The 13,121-nt window shown below is 37.3% G+C and overlaps 1 protein-coding gene across 1 annotated transcript in view; it reads right to left on the bottom strand.

Moving 5' to 3' along the window:
• LOC124721847 (vinculin) overlaps positions 1–13,121 on the bottom strand; it is a 302,703-nt gene that overhangs the window by 210,250 nt on the left and 79,332 nt on the right. Inside the window, exons 7-8 of the mRNA XM_047246978.1 lie at positions 7,677–7,892; positions 2,995–3,186 (exon numbers count right to left, since the gene is read on the bottom strand). Coding sequence (XP_047102934.1) covers positions 2,995–3,186; positions 7,677–7,892 — 408 coding nt within the window. The remainder of the gene's footprint in view (positions 1–2,994; positions 3,187–7,676; positions 7,893–13,121) is intronic.

The raw sequence follows: 13,121 nt of genomic DNA, 5'->3' as shown, positions 1-13,121 counted from the left end.
TAAACAGTTCTGGTGGTTGGCGCTCATAGGAAGAAGAACAAGACCAAAAATGCAACAGGAGCGTAATATGTAAGAAACTGTCTACGCAACCTGTAAGTACAGTTCAAAACATTACTACTTAATAGGAAATACCAACCACCAGAACTGTTTATAACCTATAGGCACAGTGACAAAAATGTAAATAAAATAGCTAACATATGTACATATTACAGGCCACTGATGATGCCTTGCAGAAAATAAAGGCGAAACGCGTATGGCACTAAAGTTGTGTTTTATTCAGTTGCTGTCAGACGGTCCATAAGTGAAAATCATCAACACACCGTAGCTCTATGAATATCAAGGGTTCAAATGGAGAAAAGTACTAAGCAAAGAAGGGAAAGCTGAAAGGTTAAGCGAATACGTACAGGGGCTATACAATGGAAATGAACTTTAAGTCAATATTACAGGAAGGGAAAAGAATAGATGAAGATGAGATGGAAGATACAATACTGCGAGAAGAATCTGACAGAGCACTGAAAGACCTAAGTTCAAACAATGTCCCTAGAGTAGACGACATTCCCGCAGAACTGCTCATATCCTTGGGAGAGAGAGCCATGACTGAACTATTCCCCCTGACGTGCAAGATGTGAGAGACAGGGGAGATACCTCCAGACTTCATGAAGAACATAATAATTCCAATTCCAAAACAAGCAGATGCTGATAGGTGTGAATATTACTGAACTGTTGTTGTTGTTGTGGTCTTTAGTCCAGAGACTGGTTTGATGCAGCTCTCCATGCTACTCTATCCTGTGGAAGCTTCTTCATCTCCCAGTACCTATGGTAACCTACATCCTTCTGAATCTGTTTAGTGTATTCATCTCTTGGTCTCTCTCTACAATTTTTACCCTCCACACTGCCCTGGAATACTAAATTGGCAATTCGTTGATGCCTCAGAATATGCCCTACCAACCGATCCGTTCATCTAGTTAAGTTTCTCTTCTCTCCAGTTCTATTCAGTACCTCCTCATTAGTTATGTGATCTACCCATCTAATCTCAGCATTCTTCTATAGCACCACATTTCAAAATCTTCTATTCTCTTCTTGTCTAAACTATTTATCATCCACATTTCATTTCCATACATGACTACACTCCATACAAAAACTTTCAGAAACGATTTCCTGACACTTAAATCTATACTTGATGTTAACAAATTTCTCTTCTTCAGAAACGCTTTCCTTGCCATTGTCAGTCTACATTTTATATCCTCTCTACTTCAACCATCATCAGTTATTTTGCTTCCCAAATAGCAAAACTCATTTACTACTTTAAGTGTCTCATTTCCTAATCTAATTCCCGCGGCATCACCCGATTTAATTCGACTACATTCCATTATTCTCATTTTGCTTTTGTTGATGTTCACCTTATATCCGCCTTTCAAGACACTGTCCATTCCATTCATCTGCTCTTCCAGGTCGTTTTCTGTGTGTGACAGAATTACAATGTCATAGATGAACCTCAAAGATTTTATTTCTTCTCCATGGATTTTAATTCCTACTCTGAATTTTTCTTTTGTTTCCTTTACTGCTTGCTCAATATACAGATTGAACAACATCGGGGAGAGGCTACAACCCTGTCTCACTCCCTTCCCAACCACTGCTTCCCTTTCATGTCCCTCGACTCTTATAATTGCCATCTGGTTCCTGTACAAATTGTAAATAGCCTTTCACTCCCAGTATTTTACCCCTGCCACCTTCAGAGTTTGAAAGAAAAAGTTGGAAATGGAATAAATGTCCAGGAGAAGAAAAAAAGCTTGAAGTTTTTCCGATGACACTGTAGTTCTGTCAGAGTCGACAAATGACTTGGAAGAGCAGTTAAAGGGAATGGACAGTGTCTCAAAATGAGAATATAAGATGAACATCAACAAAAGCAAAACAAGGATAATGGAATGTAGTTGAATTACATCAGGTGATGCTGAGAGAATTGGATTTGGAAATGAGATCTTAAAAATAATAGGTGAGTGCTCCTGTTTGGGCAGTAAAATAACTGATAATGGCAGAAGTACAGAGAATATAAAATGTAGATTGGCAATGCCAAGGAATATGTTTCTGAAGAAGAGAAATTTGTTGAAACTGAAAATAAATTTAAATGTTAGGAAGTCTTTTCTGAAGGTATTTGTCTGGAGTGTAACCTTACATGGAACTGAAATGTGGATGATATGCATTTCAGACAAGAAGGGAATAAAAGGTTTTGAAATGTGGTGCTACCGAAGAATGCTGAAGATTACATGGATAGATCGAGTACCTAATGTGGAAGTACTGAAATAAATCAAGGAGAAAATAAATTTGTGGCATAACTTGACTAAAAGAATGGACTGGCTGATAGGAAACACTGTAATACATCAAGGAATCATCAATTTAGTACTGGAGGGAAATGTGGGATAAAATTTGTAGAGGGAAACTAAGAGGCAAAGACAGTGAATTAGTAAGAAAGGCCACTTGACAGATTCACTGGGAATAAGAGGCTAGTCAAAACATTTGCAGGTTGAATATAAATACATGCTGCATACATTTGGTATGCTGTTGTTAGTGTTGAAGGACCTCATTATTCCATGTTTCTTTAATATTATCCGAAGCCTTCTGCATGCTGATTGGGAATAAATCCCAGTACTTCTGTTTTCTTCAATACGATGTCAACACTGTTGAAAGAGTCAGTAATATTTTGGTGTGTTCAAATGAATGTAAGAAACCACAAAAAAGTTTCATTTAAAAATGTGGAAATACCAAAACTGTATTACCTCTCCCAAATCATAGATTAAAAAAACACCCAGGCAAGTACCACCTTGTGTTTTTGTGGGGGTATGAAACATGTACTGAACCTCAAAGCACATCTGAGAATTTATTACACAACTTTAGAAAAGGCAACCCTAATCAGAGTAAAACAAATGGAGTAATATTAACATCAATGTTTAAAATTCTAAATTTACATTTACCCTACCTTTTTTATAAATAAATTACCTTTTTGCCCTCATCAACTATGAGTGCTATTGCACGCTGACCCAAACCACGGTCATCTCGTTCAGGATTTGCCAGCCATCGCCTTGCTTGCTCCAATCTCCCAGTAACAGTGTGAGCAGGTTGTTGGACACCAGATCTCTCCACAGATTGGACAGCTCGCCCAACAAGTGACTGCAATGCTGACAGTTTTTCCTAGAAAACATATATGTCATATAAAATGTGTGCTACTTCAAAATCCAATAATGAGTTAACAGAAACCACAGTGCAAGCAGTTTCCCTGATAAGCTTCTTACTATTATTTTACATGTATGTTGTGAATTTCATACATCTCTTGTGAAACAGATTCAGAACTCAACAGGAAAACTTTCATGGTAATTAAAAGTAAGATTATAAAGTATAATCTTATACTTTTTTTAAGCTCTGCAGCATGTGTTTAACATATTACTACACACAGTCACTGTATCTAAGGCTTTTTTACCTCCTAGCGCCTTTGGTTTTAGGTTAGTAGCTGGCAAAGTACTAAAAACTCACTTTCTTAGTTGTATCTTCCCAAAAACATTGTGACAACATTTTTTGCTGAAACATGACAAAATAAAATCATTCTACTGTCAGTAGACCCTGCCTCATCATCTCCAATACTCAAAAAATTTTCCACAGATGTTTCCCCAAATAACCGTAAAAAAAAAAGAAACACGGGAGTTTTAGCAATGGAAGATGAAATCACCAGTTTTTACAATATTTTACCAAATTATGCATCTTCCCTGCTCCCACATAAAAAGTCATAAATCTGACAGCTGCTTTTAGTTGCTGAGTGTTATTTAATGCAGAAATTGGAGCCCAGCTTTCTCCTTTAATAATGAGGATTGCATATAACCTTAAAAATGATATTCACTTCCTATACAAAAAACTGAAGCCCTATATGTAATGTCAGGTGAAAATACCCTACTTGCATCTTTTGTTGTCATATTTCCCATAATTTTTCACAACAAAGAGTGCTCATTAAAAGTGTTTTGGAGGATTCTTTAATGTGGTACATCAATTAATTAACCTGCATGTTTTCCTACTATGTAAGCATATATACTAAAACAACCAAATATGGCACTTTAGCTTGGAAAACAAGTAAATCAACATGGTGTCTGCTCGGTTTTTTTATACCAGCCAGTCACTGCACAGGACGCGTGACTTCACAAAAACATCTCTACTGTTACTGTTAATTTACATCATACACAGTCTGAGCATACCGGCCAAGGACAGCACAGTGATAACCTAGTAACAAAATTCTTTTATTATATTTTTCTGCCAATGTATCATAGCGAGTTTAAACTTCATAGTAAGTGATCATAAAATGAGCCAAGTAAAAAGAAAGAAAAAGGAAATGGCAAATACTAGGAAACTAAATTACTGAATGTAACTTCTATAAAGAACTATACAAACTTGAATATGTTACACACTGACTAGAAAAAGTAAAATTAGCAGGTCAGAAGGGCCATTCATAACATAAAAATATCTGTGCTCTGGTTGTTGGGATGAAGACTACCTGTGTAACTGTATGAAGTGTGTAATTACTAAATTGCAAATATAAGATTAAAAATATCTGAAATATAAAACTGATTGTGAGAGTGACTTAAGAATTACAAAAAGCATGGATGTGTTCACAATGAGAGCATTTGTGTTCTGTTTGAAATGTAGCAAGGTGAAACAGCTCCACTAACTATAACCCCACTCCTTAATTTTTTCCTTCTTTTCTGCCCTCTATTTCATACATAACATATGTATCGTGAATATGTGAAATATTCAATTTCTTATTCAAGCTGTATTTTTTAAAACTTGATTATTCTTATATAATTTGCAGTCTGCAGACAAAAAATGTGCAGATCAGGGATGTCCTAAATATGGGCTACAAAGGGATTTAACCTGGCCCATGCTTGAACAGGAGTAGTGCACGATTCTTTCTGCTCATGTAATTCTAAGAGGTGCTGCTATGAACACTGTACACTCAAAGTACATCAACATCACCTTCACTTGTTCATAACTGCAGAGATGTCCGCACAATACTGTCATGGAAATCCCACTGGAGCACTTTGGCTGCAGGTGACTGTGACTTACTGGCTGTGTTTGCAGTGTTAGTGTGCTATTATTTCAAGTTTTCTTTGTTTGTAATATGTGTGCAATATGTAGTGAGTGTTGTACCTTCAATAAAATGTAGACCATGAAAATTTCATTACTGAGAAAGGCAACATACCCAGGTGTCTGTAATGAAGTTATTGCTGTTCTTAAAGAATACAATATTCATTGCCACTATGGTGCACCGTTTGAGAAATTCAAGGACAAGGTAAGTGAACATAAATTCAAACACTGAAATGTGGACTTCATTTTTAACAATACTTTTTAGGAAACATATTCAGGAACATGAAGCCATTGCAAAAGTAAGTTTACGAACTGCCCATGAAATTACGAAACACGGGAAGCTATTCACTGATGGTTATTATTTAAAGAGATGCATTTCAATTACTACTGAAGAACTGTTTCCTGACACAACAAACACTGTAAAGCAGTTACTCTTTTAGCAGCTACAGATGTCCATTGTGTTGCAGATATTACTTGTGATTTATCAAATCAGTTACAAGAAAAGGCATCTAAGGTTGCTTGGTACTCAACAGCCCTGGACAAATCTACTGGCATCTCTTGATATTACTCGAGTCCTGTTGTTTTTTAGGGGTGTTAACACAAACTTCAAAGTTAAAGAAGAACTAGCTTATCTGATTTCCTGCATGGTACAACAAGAGGTGAGTATATCTTTCAAGGGGTACAGTTAACTTCAGCTGAAAAGAACAACCTTACTCTTTCTCAGCTGAAATGTGCTACAACAGATGGGTGGAGAAACATGTTTGGCAAATATGCAGGATTCGTTGGAAGACTAAATTCAGAATGAGAAGCCGGAGGAATTATGAAAACTTCTGCAACACAATGTGTTCTTCATGTGGGAAAACTTAGTGCAAAGTTAGCCCATATGTCCTGTGTGATGGACGTTGTAATTTCTTTTGTCAGTTTCATTCGAAGTCATGGGCTCAAACACTGTCAATTCAAAAAGTCTTTCCTAGAAGAGGTAGAATCATTGTCAAGTGATCTCTCATACCACATTGCAGTAAGTTTTGTAGAAGTAAGTATGTAGAAGTAAGTATGGTAGAATTTCACAGGTCAAAGCAGACAGGTCGAATCCCAGTTTTTGGTCAACCTAAAATGTGTTATCTGGCCCCCACTGAGGTTCGAAGCTTGATATGAGGCCCTCATGGTCAAGTAATATGGAGACACCTTTTGCAGACAGTTCCTGTAGAAGCACTGTAGTTAGAAAAGTACTTAAAATATACAATTTGTGAAAACCATGTGCACTGCCATTTGAGCCACAAACAATGGTTTGTTTTAGGATTGATGTATGTTATTTGAAGGCCCACAGCCCTGTCTTTCTAAAGAACATCTTATCTTCCTGAAAACTGTGTAATTCAAAAGTTATCTTTACTCAAAACTGTCGATTTCCAGAGTGTCTGAACCTTAATATGTGATCCTTTCATAATTTTAGTGTTATTGTCTCACAGTTCAAATTCTTCTGTTTCCAATGATGTATAATTTTTGTAGATTACGTGTTAGTAGACAAAAGTTTTCAGTAAATTATTTTTTTAGACTAAAGTAAACACCTAAGCTTCTGCCCTATAACCTACATTTGTACACATTTAAGGACATTGAGCTAATTTTAATCAAAATAACTTCTCTCTCACTAACGTGTGTATGCAGTATAGACTTTTCCTATCTTTTATGTTTGTATCTAAAATGTAATAGTTTTAAATTTTAACATTGCATAATATCTGTTCTATGTGCACCTTTAAATGTGTGTTCAACACAAAGCCGTAGTTGGAGGTGAAACTTCAAAGCATATACATACTATGTCAAAGAACTCAATTATTATGTTACTAGTTAGTTTGTGTTTTTAGTCAGTCAGCACCCAGCATTAAGGATGTATAGTTCTGTGCCAATCAGCATATTTTCAAATGACCTTGTATTACGTAATTATTGATTACTGCCACTTGTATACAAGTTTGTTGTTCTGTTAAGTGAAACACGTGAGAACTTATCAGCTGATCATCATCTTGAGTGGTAATAAAGGCATATAAATGTGAGAGCGTCATGACAATTGCTATATTCCTCACAATTGTGACACAGAAGTAGTAAAACTAAGACAAACTATAGTCCTATCCATGAACAATGGCAGTCTGCACAGCTCGAGACATGGACGGGGATTCCATTGTTGCTAGTTCCAAGCAGCAATTGCAGTAAATGCATACATGTTCTCTGCACTTGAAAAAAGTATGTGTACTAAAAATTATGTCCCTCGTTTGCTTGTGCAAAAACTGTTGCTTACGACCACCATCAGTTGTGACAACTCATAACTAATGGAATAAAAATTAACTGAATAATTCGCTATGATCATGTTTAATGTTCGCATGACTACGGAATTCACAGTAGAGCACTGAGAACACTACTGAACCCTGACTTGTTGTCAGAGAATGCCTGATGTAGATGCGCAGAACAGGTCTAACCTACTCCAACTATAACAAAATTTACACATAAACAATATAATAAAAGACAAAATAATAGCATACAAATATGCTGTCAGCATTGTGCAATACCTGAATACCACGTGCCAAGCATTCTGCCTGTGGAGTGGCTCCCTTTCCATCTTGACGCAGTTCACAAAGAGCATCTGTCATTGTTGTCACTTCACCACACAACCGGTGAAGGGCCTCAGAATCACCAGGCAAGGCACGATCAGCTACCCTGTTGGCATGTTCCAGAACCTGCCTGACAGATTTCTCTCCTACTCCTCCTCGGAGGGCAAGTGGATCCTAAAACCAAAGCATAAAGTTACTTTTTGCTTTATTATCAACTGCCACGTGCAATAACACCTGTATACACATAAGTATATATCTGGGCCATGTAATGACAAGTATTATTTACAGCGCTCCTTACATAATAAGCTTCTTAGTGTCATCCATTTTACCTTCATTAAGCTGCTGTTATCTTATTTCTATTGCCTAACTGCCAGACACAGCAGTCATGCGAGTGTGAGTTGCATTTGCGTGACTGTGCGAGTGTGTATGTTGGCTAATGCATGAGAAGGACTTTTGGCCGAAGGCTTCTTGTTTAGCAGTCTTTTTGTTGTGCCTGTCTGCGACTCAGCATATAGTGAGTGACTATTTATCCTTTTCATAATATTGCCACTATTCGATCTTGGATTTTCCATTGTTTCTGTCAGAGGTGGAATTTTTCAGGACAATTAAGACAAGAAGGGTTGTGCAAAAATACAAGAAAGGAGGAGTTAAGGATGATGCCAACCACAAACTAGTTTCACTGCTATCAGGTTTCTCAAAAATCCTGTAAATGCTTATATATAATAGATTAGTTGTTTATCTGGACAAACTTATCATCCTTGTACTTTCACAGTGCAGTTTCACATAGGGAAAATCTACAGAATCAACAATTGCAAGTCTGACGCAACAAATTATACAGGCCTTACATGAAAATTAAGTTTTACCTGCAATGTTTGTGGATCTCACCAAAGCCTTCAAACACTACTCCCCATGAAATATTCATACAAAAATTGGAAAACTATGACATTTGGGGCCAAGTAGTAGAGTGGATACAATTATATATATGTACAGGAAACAGTATTATTAATAAGGAACTCACACTCGTCCAAAACCAAAGCCTTCAAATATGAAGTGCTCCACAGGTCAGTAATGGGATATTTCTGTTTACTCTGTAAATGATACAGGTTTTGGAGACAAAGAGAAGACAATATTGTATCCAGATGACACAATAATACTGAGCAGTGACCAAAATATCGAACAGCTTGAGAGATGAGCGTGTATTTCTGCAAACGTCACAGCTCAATGGCTCACAAAAATGAACTGATTATAGACCTGAGAAAAACCACGTTTTCAATGTTCAGAAACAAATAGGATCTGTGCTTATCGATTTAGATGTGGGATAACACAAAGCTGGAAGAAGTGGAAGGCACTACACTACTAGGTTTGACTGTGGATAATGAACTGAAATGGTAATAGCAATTAATTTTGTCTGTTAGAAACTCAGCTCTATTATATTCATAATGAAGCAGCTATTGCAACATGCAGACAGCACAGGCTCTCTGAACCTTACCTGTAGTATAGAATGACAGTGTTGGCAAACAACTATTCAAGAAACAAAATGAGGGTTCACATTACACAAAAAAGAAGCAAGCAGGTTCATTTTAAGAAACGCTTCTGAAACATGCAAAATTTCTTCAAAACTCTACAAATATTAACTTTTACATCTTTGTAGATACATAAAAACAATAATATTATCACAAAATATGGTTCAGAGTAGATTACAAATGTAAGCGTACTCACCCACAACACATGAAGAAAGAACAATATACAAATGCAAAGTCTACCTCCCCTGACCGACAAGGCTTAAAAAAGGACCTCTGCATTTGGGTATCAAGTTGCTAATAAGTCTGCCTAAAAATCTGAATGATAGTATACAGGCTGCTAGTTTCCCAAAGAAGTTCAAAGATTATCTGGTGGAAAATATTAAAGTGTATCTACTATATTACATTTATACAGGGTGTTTCGAAAATGACCGGTATATTTGAAACGGTCATAAAAACTAAACGAGCAGCGATAGAAACACTCTGTTTGTTGCAATATGCTTGGGACAACAGTACATTTTCAGGCAGACAAACTTTCGAAATTACAGTAGTTACAACTGTCAACAACAGATGGCGCTGCGGTCTGGGAAACTCTATAGTACGATATTTTCCACATATCCACCATGCGTAGCAATAATATGGCGTAGTCTCTGAATGAAATTACCCGAAACCTTTGACAACGTGTCTGGCGGAATGGCTTCACATGCAGATGAGATGTACTGCTTCAGCTGTTCAATTGTTTCTGGATTCTGGCGATACACCTGGTCTTTCAAGTGTCCCCACAGAAAGAAGTCACAGGGGTTCATGTCTGGCGAATAGGGAGGCCAATCCACGGCGCCTCCTGTATGTTTCGGATAGCCCAAAGCAATCACACGATCATCGAAATATTCCTTCAGGAAATTAAAGACGTCGGCCGTGCGATGTGGCCGGGCACCATCTTGCATAAACCACGAGGTGTTCGCAGTGTCGTCTAAGGCAGTTTGTACCGCCACAAATTCACGAAGAATGTCCAGATAGCATGATGCAGTAATCGTTTCGGATCTGAAAAATGGGCCAATGATTCCTTTGGAAGAAATGGCGGCCCAGACCAGTACTTTTTGAGGCTGCAGGGACGATGGGACTGCAACATAGGGCTTTTCGGTTCCCCATATGCGCCAGTTCTGTTTATTGACGAAGCCGTCCAGGTAAAAATAAGCTTCGTCAGTAAACCAAATGCTGTCCACATGCATATCGCCGTCATCAATCCTGTGCACTATATCGTTAGCGAATGTCTCTCGTGCAGCAATGGTAGCGGCGCTGAGGGGTTGCCGCGTTTGAATTTTGTATGGATAGAGGTGTAAACTCTGGCGCATGAGACGATACATGGACGTTGGCGTCATTTGGACCGCAGCTGCAACACGGCGAACGGAAACCCGAGGCCGCTGTTGGATCACCTGCTGCACTAGCTGCGCGTTGCCCTCTGTGGTTGCCATACGCGGTCGCCCTACCTTTCCAGCACGTTCATCTGTCATGTTCCCAGTCCGTTGAAATTTTTCAAACAGATCCTTTATTATATCGCTTTTCGGTCCTTTGGTTACATTAAACCTCCGTTGAAAACTTCGTCTTGTTGCAACAACACTGTGTTCTAGGCGGTGGAATTCCAACACCAGAAAAATCCTCTGTTCTAAGGAATAAACCATGTTGTCCACAGCAGACTTGCACGTTGTGAACAGCACATGCTTACAGCAGAAAGACGACGTACAGAATGGCGCACCCACAGACTGCGTTGTCTTCTATATCTTTCACATCACTTGCAGTGCCATCTGTTGTTGAAAATTGTAACTACTGTAATTTCGAAAGTTTGTCTGCCTGAAAATGTACTGTTGTCCCAAGCATATTGCAACAAACGGTGTATTTCTATCGCTGCTCGTTTAGTTTTTATTGCCATTTCAAATATACCAGTCATTTTTGAAACACCCTGTATATGCTGGCCTTTATAATCAGTCAGGTTGGGAAGTGTAATCAAAATGGTCACTCCTCAAGAAATAAGTAATGGTGAATGTTTTCTGCTTTTTAAGTGTCCTATATTACACATACATTTACTGTACAAAATGTAATCCTACAGGATCAAATAAAATTCAATTCAACATATATTTAAGGTCATTTAAACTTCAATATTATTTACTAAGTTACTACTTCAAGGTGGTAGCACTATGTTCATCACTATCATTGCAACTGCAATGAATGTATACTTCAGAAATTTTCATGTTATGTCTTTACCTTTGTTAAAAATTGTACTGTACTGATGCTTACGAATAGTGACCAGAAAATGTAGCATCCATTTTGGTAAAATTCACATCTATTTTTGTCAAAATTTGCATCTATTTTTTGTTTGTAAATGATTACGCACACAAATTTAAAAGGTTGTCTTGCTACATGAAAAACGACAAACAAACCCTTAGTATCCCCAAATCGACTGTTAAAAAAAAGTGCTGATTGGGAGCTTTTTAACTGTAATATTTGCTTTCGAAACTTCAACTGCCTCCCTCTGCCCGAAATGGCCTTTCCTTTTTCATAAGGCTGTATTTAAGCTTCCAAAAATGATTGTTCTGTTGAAAAGCAGCAGCATTTTCTCGCCAGTGAACTGGATGCATTTCTGATTTAAGATGTTTCTCGACATTCTTTGTCTTTTTCCAGCCAATTCAATGATTATAAAACCTTAATAACATTAATTTCTACCTTTCATGGACATTCATAGTCATGTGACCCAAGCTTAACAATGCTACACATGAAACTGACAAGGCACTTAGTGTAGAAGTAGAACCGAAAGCAACTCTATTCAAATGTTAGAGGAAGAAAAATATGACATATATTGTTTTCCAGTAACCAGTTGCTACAGCGCACCATGCAGACAATGTCTAGTGGCTGCTGGCCGCAAGCAAACTAGAATTTTGAGAGCCCAATGGGAGAAGAGCAGTGCACGGATACAAGCCCTGCTTCCCTCTCACATGGTAGCAGCCTACAGGGCATTGAGTGCATTGATACACTGTTGTATTCATGCAGTTTTTAATTTGAAAACAGGTTCTGACGAACATTATCTTTCAAAATTGGGCTTTGCCAGATGACGTAAAATACCACTAACTGAAAATTTGTTACATTTTCATATCAATACGCTGAAAATAATACTATTTCAAACTACCTCTGATAAAATAGTACCTCTGGATACAATTTGCTACAAAATAGCGTCTAATAGGTAAATTCATATTTTGGGGCACACTTTACATATATTTCACATTTATCACTAATTTCTTCAGTTCATACTTATGTGTAACATTTCTCTTTAAATATTAATGTGATTCACTCTCCCATCTTTCAGATTACTATTGGTATACAAAAAAAAAGGTTGTACTTTGAAATTCTATATTGATAGTGCCTTGGGTTTCTTTGACTGTAGGTTTGTCTTCCCCCTATTATCAGTTATATGTGGCTTTTAATTACGTGTTACTGCTAGAGTTCTTGCACCCATCACTCCACGCATTTTATATTTTAGACTGTGCACACTGATGATTGTGCTATGCACAGCTAGGCATGACATGTGATTTCTTTTTGACAAGTATGTTGTATGTAATCACTGGTTGAGAAAACTGTACATGCACAGCAGTTGTACAGACTTTTATGTTTTATGGTGTGTTGTTCTGTTTGTAGATGTACTTGAGAATGAGCAATGCTTAATAAACTAGTATTTCAAAATACAGCCTGATGGAACAATGTCTTTTTCAAACTGTGAACATACTTAGAATTCAATTACATGATTGTAATCATTAAAGTAACTATTTCGAAATAGTTACAATTATACAAATAACAACAGTAACAGCAACAGAGATGTTAACAACTACAATTAGAA

This window comes from Schistocerca piceifrons, chromosome X (genome assembly GCF_021461385.2).
Source record: "Schistocerca piceifrons isolate TAMUIC-IGC-003096 chromosome X, iqSchPice1.1, whole genome shotgun sequence".
In the NCBI taxonomy this organism is placed as follows: domain Eukaryota; kingdom Metazoa; phylum Arthropoda; class Insecta; order Orthoptera; family Acrididae; genus Schistocerca; species Schistocerca piceifrons.
Note: the sequence above shows the minus strand (reverse complement) of the source record. Positions and strands in the feature narration are given on the sequence as shown.